The 13,870-nt window shown below is 43.9% G+C and overlaps 1 protein-coding gene across 1 annotated transcript in view; it reads left to right on the top strand.

Moving 5' to 3' along the window:
* Eyg (eyegone) overlaps window positions 1-12,913 on the top strand; it is a 43,031-nt gene extending 30,118 nt beyond the window's left edge. The window contains exons 3-6 of the mRNA XM_076785105.1: window positions 5,028-5,168; window positions 8,960-9,352; window positions 11,054-11,238; window positions 11,563-12,913. Coding sequence (XP_076641220.1) covers window positions 5,028-5,168; window positions 8,960-9,352; window positions 11,054-11,238; window positions 11,563-12,165 — 1,322 coding nt within the window. The 3' untranslated portion in view covers window positions 12,166-12,913. The remainder of the gene's footprint in view (window positions 1-5,027; window positions 5,169-8,959; window positions 9,353-11,053; window positions 11,239-11,562) is intronic.
* The last annotated feature ends 957 nt before the right edge of the window (window positions 12,914-13,870 follow it).

Here is a 13,870-nt window from a genome sequence, read left to right as displayed (position 1 = left end):
AGGCAAGGAATTTTTGCTCGAGGCATGGATACCTATTAGCCGGGTACATCGCTTATACCAGGCACGCACTTCACCCGTGGGAGCGCACGCGATACCCTGCCGACTTTAGCCGTCATTATTGTTATTAATAATAGTACGTAACCACCGATAATTGCTCAAGTCTGCCTGCGCCTGTGGTTTCCATTACCTTGCCAGCGCCGGGCCGTTTCGAGGACTCTCCCGCGATTCCACGAGACCCGGATCGTCGCCTCTGGGACACGCGTTGCGCGTGATGCATCCTTTATCTTCTCTCACCTCCCGAACGGAATCGGTGGCCTTTGTTTGCACGATTGTTTGCGCACTGCCTTTTGCGCACGCCGGCTTTGATCTGCATCTCCGCGAAGCATCGGAATTGTGCAAAATTGGGGGGACTGTTGCAGTTTAGCACTAAACGAGTCGATTAGCAAAAGTGGCTCGTTCGTGTTGTCTCGTAATTAGAACGAGGACCGTGTACGTTCCATGGCGAAAATGGTTAGGCGATCTTTGAAACAGTCGAATGATTTAACCCCTCGAGTTATATATTGAAAATGAGAGTGTTTTCAGGACTTAAATATGTTTTGATTGTTCGCCGGATCAAATTCACGAAAACGAGGCCACAAATTAATTTATACGTCTAACAATACTGAGAGGAGTAAAGAGCGTTAATAGCGTTGGTATTTTCGTGAACATCGATGCAGAAAGAAACAAGTGGGTGAAATACTGACTAAACATTTATGGTGTTTCAACCGTATTTCTGTGTTATAAAGAATATTTAGTCCAACGATACATTTCCCTTGTTCCGTACTTCGCAGAGCCGCGAATTTGCATGAACAATCTGCTTATTATAATCGACTATAAAAACAATCAGGGAGTATTTGCATTTTTCTATCGACTACAAACGCAACCAGGGAATATCAGCATGCTTCTACAAACGCAACCAGAGGATATTAGCATTCTTCTATCGATTTACATTAGCATCCCCAAGGAGTGGAGCGGTTTTTCTGCAACATCCTGACACACAAATTACATATCTTTCTGGATCTTGTTATTCAAACTCAGCATTGCCGCAGGACCTGTCTCTTCATCATTTTTTACCGTCACAATCGTCGTCACAAACTTATTATCAGTTTACCAACCGGAAACCTATAAATAGGCTTTTGGATGAGTATGCCACATCAAAAAGTAGCTTTGAAATCGTTCTCTAACCGTCATACACTCCTCGGAAATAATCGCATAAAAGATCCTAGTACAACAATTGGACTGCGGATCGTTATGTAAAATAAAAATTGTCTCCGTCAATTGCAAGACGGGAATTAAGTAGAAAATTCTTTCTTCGATAATTTTGAAAAATTGAGAATTACACATCGATATTACCCAATTCTTCTGATCCTTCTACTGTTTCAAATTCATTCTACTCGTTTTTCTTGTAAATACATAAAATCCGCAATCGAATAATGATACATCCGTTTTTCCTCTACACTTTAAATCGACAAATCGTGTTTCATTTATGGCGACACATTTAAAAGAAAAAAAAAATACGTCTCACCACACAAAAAGAAAAGATAGGGATAACAAGGGTCAAAGCGTAGCTATTTTTATGTACTATACTACTGCCGCCGCGCCGTCATGGCTGCGCGCTCGCCGGTCTTCGCACGGGGCTTATTCACGTAACGCGTGCGCGTCACAATTGTCAGCGTGTCATTTCGCGAGCCATTTTCCATGATTTTTGCAGCAGGCAGTCCGAGCCATGCATTTTCCGTGTGTAACTTTCCTCGAAAGTATTTTCGCGCGGTTGACAGAACAAGGGGAAGTAGTAAAATCAATGACAACCGACGCGTGAACGTTGGAAACGCGTTTCGCACTACGTCGACGAAAAACATTGTAGAATAACGCTAATTAATGTTGCACACAATCTTTTTTTATTCGTTTACTTTGGACATTGTGCATCTGTAAACATTTAACCTCTTAACTTAACAACTATTTTGTAAAAGTGTCTATTATATTATATTATAATACCCGAGTATTCTCGGGCTTCTAAGTTAAGAGGTTAACTGCACCTCAGAATTGTACGACGCTTTTTTCTATTTTCCCTTCACACGAAGGATGTGAAGTGACCATTATCATTATATGAACATTATATGAACTTTCGCCTTTCGACGGCTGAAACAAATGAAATAAACGATCTGGAATGGGGTCACGTTGCTCTGTCTAGCATTAAAATAACCGTCTAGAAATTAAAAAATGAAGGCGCGAGGAGAAACGAAGGGGGAGGGGGGTAATTTTGCGTCAGTTCTAAACGCCCCAGGAACGATACAAGTAAAACTATTTGAAGAGACCGTGTCAAAATTCGAAAACAGATCGTGATCGGTCGGAATGTTTGATTGGCAGGGAAAAAGCGAGGGAGGAGGCTGGTTGGGAGCTTTCGAGTTTCGAGGATCGAGACAAGGAGTCGATTAGCTAATCGAAAGCGGCCCCGGGGCGGTGCTCCCGTACCGTATAGGCGAGAGAACGTAGCGAGGCAGCCATGCCAGCTGGAGACACGTATCGGAAACGTTACACGCGCGCCTATTCCCCGATCGGCTCATATTTGATATGTTTGATTATCGCAGGCTATCGCATGCCGGTAACGTTTCACGCGCTAAGCTTCTAATGACTGCGCCGCGCCGTGAGTCCACCCAGACACGATAGGATTAGTATCCGATGTCGAAAACCTATACTCCCCGAGATTTCAATGCAGGCCGAGAGCTGTATCGTTTTGTGTCTCCATTTTGCCAACACGAAACTCGCCACGGGGATCCTCTGTCTTTACCCCGAACGACCAAGTATCGGATTAACACAACCCCCGTTCATCTTCGCTGAAACCACAATGGATGCTCAGCTCTCTCTCTCTCCCTCTCTCTCTCTCTCTCTCTCTCTCTCTCTCTCTCTCTCTCTCTCTCTCTCTCTCTCTCTCGGTCTTCTACATCCGAATTTTTTCCTGTCTCTTCAACAAGCTTCGACTAGCTCCCACAAGCTTGAAGCAAACAATTTTGCTCTTTTGCGCTTTGATGAACGCCCAGACTATGAGTATCTGGAAACGTATGCGGACTCTGCAGAAATTCCTTTCGGCTGTAGTTTCTTTGATGAATTTATTTTGCTATCGTTTGAGCTTGACGATATTCTTAACCAGTTAGCTGCGGAATTTAATTTTAAGAGTCCCTCACGGGACGCGGAATGAAATTCAAGCAACGACGAGGTACAGCAAAATGAGAAAGGGTTACATTTTTATTCGATAAAAAATTAACAATTCATCGTTGAAAAACTTACAAATTGTCAAAAAATAATAAAATTCATACAGAGGAAAATTAAACAAAAAAATAATTTTAAGAAATTCAGTTGATTTCGGTAAAGCACACAAACAATTCTGAGAATACCAGATGAATTGGAGAAAATAATCAACTTAGCTTCTAAAAGGTAATACATTGTACGGGCAATATCTAATATACCAAATACATAACAGTTTTATTGGTAATATAAAGGAAACATACCACCAAATGACATTTTTATTACATATTGAAATTTCCAGTTTTTATAGTAAAGGGGAATCTTTTATTGTACGCGACGAGTATACACGTCAACCGCACCGCAATAGAGTTTTGGATTGACGTTACACGTTTATTATCAAATAATAGATAGATACCTTATAGATAATTATTGTACATAATCAGTTCAGTCTAAAACGATCTGTAATACACACAACACAATTTATTGTGAAATTCTCTGAAAATATCAGTTGAGTTGCGGGGTTTTATTCTCCACGGCCCGGAGTAAGTAGAACTGGAAAATCATGATCAGACTCACTCGTTATTCGTAGCCAATGCGATCAGAATAGCCGTTGTATGTGTATAGACACATGACGAGGGACACGGGATACATGGAATAATTTGTATCGCTTTGAAATCAGTGTAAAATGATTAAGTTGCTGCTATGTATGTCAGTTTACAACAGTAGATTAAAAACAATCGGATTTGGGGTACAAAACCCATGACGTCTCTGAAACATTATTGTAAATCCTCTGTATAAAAAAGAACACACGAAATATACTTTCCAAAAAATTAAGCTAACGAGATTAGCACGTTAAAAACATTATCAGCGCCTTCCAACAATTGAAATATAATATAATCTCTTTTGAAAGATTGAACGAAATCGAAATGTGTCCCGGTTAAAAATATCTACAGTGATTTCTCTATATATGTCGCGAAGGCCTGGGTGGAAAACGTCGCGGAATGATCCCCACTACCGCGGGGTATACCCCTAAGCTCGAAAGGAGTGTAAACATAACATGGCTCGGGTACGACGTTCAGCGTGGATGAAAGAATTGTATCTCTTGGACGATATATGTCGCTGGCAAGACCCGTGTTCTTGACATATATCGAGAATTCACTGTGTATATTCAAAACAAAATTGCTCTCTATCAGATACCATTCGAAAAAAATCTCCAACCAATATTTTTCAATGTACATACAAACAGAACCAATTACCTGGAACGACACCGTTCTGCAAGGCACGTATCAAAGACAACAAAACCTTTCTGCAACTGTTCCGCAGAACTTCTGCAGAATAATATCGATTCGGAGTTCCCTCCATGGACGGGAGAAATTCTAATAATATGAAAATCGTCGGAATAATATCGAGTAGTAAATTGGGTGTAGAGGCCGGCTCGTCCAAACTGTGCAAATGTTTGAACAGTCAAGCCAGCCTCTGGGGGTAGGAGAGAGCTGGTATGCTCGTCGCACATTTATAAGGCGCCATTTGACAGACCATATTCGTCCGAGCCACGGGGACGTTGTCATTAGGCCGAGATACCCGATGGTCGCGTGATTTTCCGAAATTATGCGGGCTCGGGCTCGAATGCGGCACGAGGCACATAAACGCGGCCCAGCATCGGCGTTTACGAGCGATTTTATCGCGGGACGCCCGGAGTATTACCGAAGCACCTTGTCCTTGAAGCTCGTTCTATCGTGTTCCAGGTACGCTACGCCCGCCGGGCTTAATCGGTGGCAGCAAGCCAAAAGTTGCGACGCCGGCCGTCGTCGCCAAGATCGAGCAATACAAGAGGGAAAACCCGACGATCTTTGCGTGGGAGATCCGGGAGAGGCTCATCTCCGAAGGTAAGAACAGTGTCGAGCTTCCCATACACACGAGATTCACGAACGACACAATATGATTAACGATACTCGCGAACTCGTTGACAGCTCGTTTTTATTACTGACAACTTCAATGTTTCCCCCTTCTGGGGCAAGTTTTCAACCTTCGCGTAGCCTATACCTATGTCGAACACGTTCATTGCCAAATTACAACCCCCAAATATCACGCAAAGTAGTGAACCGAGGGATAGTAAAATTGGAAAGTTCAGATCGATCAAAGTAATCTTTGATCCTTCTGCTTTCCACGAGTCATGATACAATTCAGTGTGCTCAAATGTGTCATCCAAAAAGTTGTTTGAAATAATTTCAGGATATAGGATCCACATAGACGGTTACTTCTCCTTTTTAATAATTCTAAGGCGTTGCAAATAATGCCAAAGTGTTTTTGAATTATTTCAATGTCATTACTGTTTTGCATTTGATGTGTCAATTTTTGTCATAAGCGCATAAAATCTATATTTTATTAGACACAAATATGTTTCTAAACTTGAAGACGTCGTTCTTGAAAATAACGTTCCCCATATGTGGCCGTCATAGCAGTCAACGTGTTAATGACAACTGTTTGTGCCTACTTCCTTGAGATGAACGTTGATCTTTTTATTGGAGCCAATAGAAATAATTGATGATTTGAACTGACTTCTAGAACAGTAGGAGAACGTTTCTGACTCTGGATCAAAAAGGACCCGAGTCCTGTCATCGAATCGTTAATTAATATAATGCATCGTGTACATTGTCCATTTTCAATCATAAACGAACGGATTTTATTCAGTTGCCAGTCAAAGCTAGTAGCGGATGTTGTTTATAATCGATCTCGGTACAGTCAAACCTGTTTTTGTGCGGTAGATAGGGACCGCATAAAAGAAACCGCACAAAAAAAAAATATTTAGAAACATCATAAATAGCTATAACAAATAATTTTTTACCACATATTAAAGAAAATTTTTCATGCGGTGGAGAGGGACCGCATAAAAAAAAAAGTCTCACTTAGATAATATGTCAAAGATTTACGAAATAGCGAGAAAATGTTTTCCAAACAAAATAAATAATTAAATTACACATGGAAACGTTTAAAAAAAATTTAATTTCTCATTTTAAACATGGAGAAATTTTCAAAATGCGCGTAATTCAATATTACTCGTCGTAGTCCAAAACGCGCATCTTCTTGTGATGAGAACATTACAAGGGTGTTATAATGCCAACACCGTTGGCATTCCTATACCGCATAAAAAAAATCGCGTAGAAAAGGACCGCACGAAAACAGGTTTGACTGTACTTATGTGATAATAGTAATTACATCTCAGTTGCATCATCCGATGGCTGAATATTAATGTGACGTATAAAATCACCGATCTCTTTCATCGTTACTCGATCCACGTTCGATGCGAATGTTCGTTTTGTAACGATGTTACTTTAACAGGTCTCAGGATGTTAAGGAAATGTTCGAAATAATGGTTGTGCACTTAGAGCATGTGTCGAGTGGTATGATTGCTTACAATAGAAACTGAGACATGGATACTTCCAATGGTACTGATTAGTTAAACTCAAAATCGAGTCCGGCCATAGCATAAAAATGTTTCCACTCGATGTACTATAGAATACTATAGAATCGAGCTGTAATTTATCGAACCATCCAAAAGTTATGTGTTTCATCAATCCACCGCATAAAAGTATTCACTGATCCAGTTCTAAATTAAACTTCATTTTCAATAAATCCATAGCTAAATCATTCGGTAGTTGAATGGGCATGTAGTAGAAAAGCGTGTGTTGCATTTTGTAAAACAGAAAGACGCAAAAACAATCCTTTGCTCCATATAGCAATGAAAACTAGCGCAACATTATGTGATATGTACACGTAGAACCTCTAGTGTCATCGTTTAACGCTAAAAACATCGCCAAAGTAATTTGTGCGTGCATCCCATTGGCACATATTGCACGGAAAAGTCAATTTCGGACAATTTGTAACATACACATTTCCTCCAGACATTCGTTCGATCACGTCTCTAGCCAGACAATCAGACAAAACGCACCACTAAATCAATCAGAAATTCTCATCGCCAAGTTAAGATTCAAAGTAAAATCTGATCGCAGTCACCAGACGTTTAAGAAAAGCGTGCTGTAAACGGTTCGCGAACGATCGGAAAGGCAAATCGTAAAAATGCAAAACAACACTCGGGGAAAAAGCATTGTGTCCCGACGAATCCGTTAATTCGCGTCTGAATTTGTTCGTCTTGTAATCGGCGCAAACCAGCGAACAATTATGTTGGCGGTCGCGTGGTTCGTGCACCGGTGCAAATCGGTCGTAATAATAGTCGTGCGCGTCTGTTCGCAACGTACAATCGTGCGACGCGATCAAGAAGCTGTCTTTCCACGGCCTTGTCCGTCGACACACTTTATTCTTTTCAAATGTGGACAGACTTCGCGCGTCTTTGTACGCACAGAGATCGTCGTCCTCGTAATTCTCCCCACTGGGCCGTTAATTATCGAAATTCGTCCGGCCATTGGGTGATACGCAGCGACTTTCTCCTCGGAAGCATTCGAGTAGCGTCGGCCGCGAGACATTTACATGAAAATCGAGAGCAGACGTGGACGCAGAAAGAACCGGATATGCCTATCGTCGCGGTTTCAAAAGGAACACGGAATCGTGGAAACGATCCTCGTTCGAGCGAACCAGCCTACTTTATCTGGCACAGGAAACGGTTTCTTAAACGGGCCTGGTGACGCGAGCCGAATTGCGGCTTTCAATTTGTTGTCCTGGAGAACGTGCCCGACTCCTTTTTTTCCCCAGCAAACGATTCTCAATTAATGTCCGAACTTCAAACTACACAATTTACGAAGCTTTTGTATATTTCGCACAAGATACATTTGCCTGATCCAGCCTGGTGATGTCAGACGAATTTAATCTTTCAATTTGTCATGGAGAACGTGTCCGACTCGCATTTTTTCAATAAAACTATTCAATATTAATGTTCGAGCTTAAACGTGAAGCTGAACCGAAGTTTATTCGATACAGCTCATTTTACATCTGGCACAAGCAACGCTTTTTTAACCAAGCCTACTGATGCGAGCCGAATAAAATTCGAATTCGTTTTAAATAAATCAATAGCTAAAGTCTTCATTGATTATTTATTTATTTGCCAGACGATCGCATAAAAATGTTTCCCACTCGAAGCACTACTGCACGAAGCTCGAATTCATATCACGTTCAAACACATTTTTATTAAATGAACGATTGGCCCATTCAAGTATCATGTTCTTTGCCTAATCAGAAAACTGCATCAATTGGAACTTTAATTTAATTCGCATCCAAATTAAACTTCATTTTAACACTAGGCTTACGGAGCACGAAAAGTTACTGCTTTACAAAAAAAAAATAACAAGAATGCATCTATCAAAATGTTTAACTCATTTTTTTTTACGGTACATGTCCAAAGAAATAAATTTGTTGAATAATTCCTTATCAATGTCACAATCTCGATAATCGTAAATTAAAAATATTAGAAACCATCCAACAATTATGTCCCTCAGTCTCTCGCCTCATCATCATCGTCAGACAAAAACCGTATCCACGTATCTTCCAACCCTTGAAGAAGTTAGTCATAAAATTTGCAAAACGTTGATAAAATTGATTCGCGAACGGCTCGGCTTGCAAAAAGTCTTGACACTAGAAGACAGTAGTAAAACGGCGTCGAGTAGAAAGCTTGGAAGCTCGGTTAAAGAAGACCGGTTAGAGAAGGAGACCGATTTGCTGATTGCAGTCGTGTGCAGCAACTCGACGGCGCCATCGGTGAGCAGTATCAACCGGATTTTGCGGAACAGGGCTGCGGAACGCGCGGCTGCGGAATTCGCGAGGGCGGCCGGGTACAGTTTCTACGCGGCCCGTCCGCACCCGTACTTCAACAGCGCCCATCAACACCCGAGGACCAGCCACCATTTGCCGGCGGGTTGGCCGGCACCGGGGGCGGCGGGTCACCCTTGGATATTGCCGCCGTTGGCTACCGGAATCTCCGGCGCAGCTTCCGCTCTCCTGCTGCCCCCGGCCTTGAGCCCGGGAGCCGCTGCAGCTGCGGCAGCAGCCGCCTCTGCGTCCGCCGCGGGCACCGCCGACCACTCCCTGCACGCCGACGCGATCACTCGTGGATACCTGCAAGGTGACCATTTTTATTGCACTGCTTCCTTGGACCCTTTGTCGTGTCCCCCCATTCTCAAATTCTTGCGATTCGTGGTACAATGGAGATCGCATTGATTTGATCGCTATCTTGATTTGGTTTAACTCTTGCACGAGCTAGAATTAATTATGGATAGCCGATTCTACAGAGAGAATGGAATCCATTTTGTTTTACCTTATCTCGCCTTAAACAGTCGACTTTGGTTTACTGGAAAACGCATGCAGACTAAATCGTGAAGATTTAAATTTAATTGAATCTTAATTGAATTAGATCTTAAATCAATTGAAGATTCAAACCGCTAAATCCCATCCTTCTCGAAAGTAATCGATTTCAAACTTGTTCAGCCAGCTCGACTCTATTTCCATAAATAAACTTTCCGCCGACCGTATAGTTGGAATCGTCGATCACAACGGTGGCCATTTTGAAATGGCGAAAAAGACATTTCACGATCTCAAATACAACCTCATCGTTTATCACATATTAACAAGCTTCTAGTTTCGATGTTCCTAGCTCGAATAACACGCTGGCTGTTCAAGTTAGAATTTGCAATTAGTTCAACTAGTTTCGCGGACGTACTTTGAGTTACTTTTTTTAACCATCATTTTAGAACTTCCGACAAGCCATTTCGTATTCGTTTTGCTCTAGATACAGACAGATATAGGTATACTTCGGGTTACCTCACGATTGTTTGACGAGCTGATGTAACTGTAGTATAAACGTTGAATGATAAAATGGCGAAAACCGTCGACGCACCAGCCCGAGCCAATGACATCTGTTTGAACGGATCGATACGATTTTGTGACCGTTTCAATGACTGCCCCCTGTCTTACGGTTAGGGGACAACACTGTGCGAGTGAATGCCCTGTAATATGATAATATAATAAGTGAGTCGGTAGAAAGCGATTACGACGAACGCACCGCGCTCGAAGCTCTGAAGCACACTGTGTACATTTCGCTCGATATACTTGGAACCGTGCTACAGAAGTCCGTTTTTCAAACTTTTCAATTTATTCTATATCCGCAGTCTAGGGTTCAAAACGCGAACCGAAACTTGAAGTAGACGGTAATAACTGCCAAGGTGTCGCTCGATCTGAGTATAGTGGAGCCTCGAAGACTTATTTACTATAGCCGGGGACTCGTAGTTGAACTAACCATCAAATTCTACTCAATGTTAGTGCAGAACACTGTAGACTGTCGACTATAGACTGATCACTTGCGCGACAGTAAAAATTGATGGTTGTAGAAAATAGCCTGCAATTGAAGTAGCCATGCTATTTGAACATCAAACCTACCACCGCCAGTCGCATTTTTGTTCCATAGTTGTTGAAGCTAAGAAACATTCTTTCGTGGGAGTTCCATTCGGCAAATGTCTTTAGCCAAGCAAGTACTACGACAAAGTAACCACGAAGTAATGTTGTCTGTGCGAGGCAACGTGCACTTACCTTCAGCGCTGGGTTGCTTCAGTATTGGTCAAGAGCAACGAAGCAAATTTCTATCTCTCTTACATTCTTCACTTTCCGTCTGCTTTCCCAAATCTTAACTGTTCCTCTAAGCTAAGCGACAACAAACAAATCAAGAGCAACGAATTCAGTCTCTTCCACGTTCCACCTCCTTTCCCAATATTCTCCCGAGAGGAAAATCAGAGCTCTTCAGGGTAAGAGACCTAGCTGTTTCTCCACACAGACGGCGACGGGGACGAGGGTAGCTTGGACGGTTCGGAGCAGCCAAAGTTCCGGCGGAACCGCACCACCTTCAGTCCGGAGCAACTGGAGGAGCTAGAAAAGGAGTTCGAGAGATCGCACTACCCCTGCGTGTCGACGCGGGAGCGTCTCGCCTCGAAGACCTCACTATCAGAAGCTCGTGTACAGGTGGGTATCAATTGCATCGTAGATATGTTTGTTGCAGGGCTGGCGAGTCGCCTCCGCGAGGGCCTGTCTTCCGTCAAGTTCTCCTGGTCTCTGGACTTTGCAACGAAGTGAAGTTCAAAGAAAAGTTTCACAGAATAACAAGTCTAAGAGACAGAGCTCGAAGAGAGAACGCGAGAGAGAGAGAGAGAGAGAGAGAGAGAGACAGGGTTTAAAGAGACTTCGTCTGTTACAAGGAGCAGGCCATCGCGCTGGCGCGCACGCAGCCCTCGAGCCATAGTCGACCTTGATCACGAGCGTTCTAACGACCTAACTCGTGACTCTTAGGTTTGGTTTTCCAACAGACGAGCAAAGTGGCGGCGTCATCAGCGCATGAACCTCTTAAAGCGTTCGCCACCGCCACCACCGCCCCCACCGCCGCCGCCGCCAGCATCGCAGCCGCAGCAGCCGCCGCCGCCGCAACCGCACTCCGCATCCGGTATGGAAATAAGTCGTGCCTCAAGCTGCTCAATCGCCGGCATGGGCGGCGAAAGTAGCGCGTTCCGGGCGGTGGTGACCAACTCGTCTTCGAGAGAGCCAGCGTCGGAGAGGACCGAGAGGATCGACAGGCTCGAGCCGGTCGCGAAACAGCCGGAGAGGAAGCCCAGCGCGTTTCGGATGATCAGCCAGCTGGTCGGCGAGGATTCGTCTAGCGTGCCCAGGCCGTCGAGTCCGGTGTACGAGCAGCAGAGGCATGGTCCTAGCTCGGGACCTGGCATCGGGTCTGAATCGGCCAGCAAAGGAGAATTCGACAGACCGGAGGACGAAGAGGAGGACGAGGAGATCGATGTTCAGGACTCGGATCAGGACGTACCTTCCTCGCCTACAGTCGCCTGGAGGGATCACTGGACGGACCAGCAGCCCTTAGAACTGACCAAACACGACCGCTGAAAGTGTCCCGGTAGATGATCTCGAGATATTGTGACCCCCGTGTTTTTGAGAATCTCTGAACAGTGACGCGGGACGTTCCGACTATACTATCCAGAGACTCCTAAACCTGTAGATCGATCGTGAACCGCGAGGGTTCGTTGCTCCGAGAGCTGAACCCGATCCTGGAATTCGGCGAACCGGGCCGATCAGCGGCCGGAATCCCATTCAGGAGATACCCGTGTCCCCTTGTTTACTTAATGTCTCCCACTTTCTCCGTGGTCGGCCAACCACCGTGTCGATTCGGCCGACCCGTGTTCCCCTAGCACCTAGGAAGCTACTTACTACGATTACGGTCCATTTATTACGATTTAAGGTTACGATAAGCGCTACGAAGGTCGTTTTGTGTAATGCTCCATCGCGGTGACCAACGATGTTCTTTTCCACGTTCGACGGGAGCCGCGGGCATTTAGATAGGTAATTAATCGATTGCTTGATCGTCGCGCGGACGGTGGTCAACGCACCGGATTAACAGCCCTGTTCGGAACTAGTCCCGGCCGAACCGTTTACGCCGCGCGGATCCCGATCATGTATTCGCCTAGGCGCTGCTGCGTAGGTAGGAGTAGGTGTCCAGACGATTATCCTGTAACCGAACTCTGTTAACAGTGATTCTTATTTAAATGAATTTGTTTGTAAATATCCACACACAAACACACACATACACACACACACACACACACACACACACACACACACACACACACACACACACATGGCTTTGAACAATGATCTTTTACAATCTATACGCTTCGTGAAGATTCGTTCATCCTTCAACCTCCTGGATCCTGAATCCTTGATACGATTACGTGTACCTACTTTAACCAGTTAACTGTGTTTGACGAGTATACTCGTCACGAAGAAATGGCAATATTTTGTGTCATGACGAGCATACTCGTCAAAACAGCTATAATTCAAACAGCGGTTAATTCTCGCGACGCAACTCAGGTACACATTTTTCATAGAGGTCGCAACAGCTAACTGGTTAAGTTTCTTCTGAAAGTGTTGGGTTCTGTGTCTGTTGATTTTCGAGGGGCAATTCTCGCAATTTGCTCACCGCCTAACAGCAAGAAGGGATCCCGGGGAAGGGGGCAATACAGGTTAGGGAGGAACAGCTCGTCAAGGATTGAAGCAATGATCTTTGGATCCTCCTGGATCCGAAATCCCAGATGCGAAGGGGAGTCCGTGTACTTTGAGTTCGTCCGAGAGCGTCGAATTTCGTCTCACAAGGGAACATATTCAGATGCGAAATAATACGCGAAAATTATGGCGCAAGCAATATTTTCAATAGTGATCAAAGTGGGTTCCAGTTGGAATTGCACTCTGGTCGAACACTTTCACACAAAGGTGAAAAAGAAACGGGTGCTCTTGTCCAATCCATATCGTTAACAACTCACAGCTACACTATCCAGCCCACAATTTCAGCTGATGGACAGTTGCTATCGCCATTGTATATTGTTTTGAAATGAGTCAAAGGGCAGTTAGGACCTCGTGTACGAAGAAGTGTGTTCACGGCACCTAATGTCCATATTGAAGCTTCCACATGGGGTAAACCAACGAAAGAATTATTTAGAACGTGGTTGACTGAAGTATTTCACGCTGCTACCTGCGCCACCTTCTTTAGCTACTAATAAAACAATAAACGACACATAACCCAGTGGTATTGTTTAAA

Source organism: Halictus rubicundus, chromosome 3 (assembly GCF_050948215.1).
Source record: "Halictus rubicundus isolate RS-2024b chromosome 3, iyHalRubi1_principal, whole genome shotgun sequence".
Lineage (NCBI taxonomy): Eukaryota > Metazoa > Arthropoda > Insecta > Hymenoptera > Halictidae > Halictus > Halictus rubicundus.
Note: the sequence above shows the minus strand (reverse complement) of the source record. Positions and strands in the feature narration are given on the sequence as shown.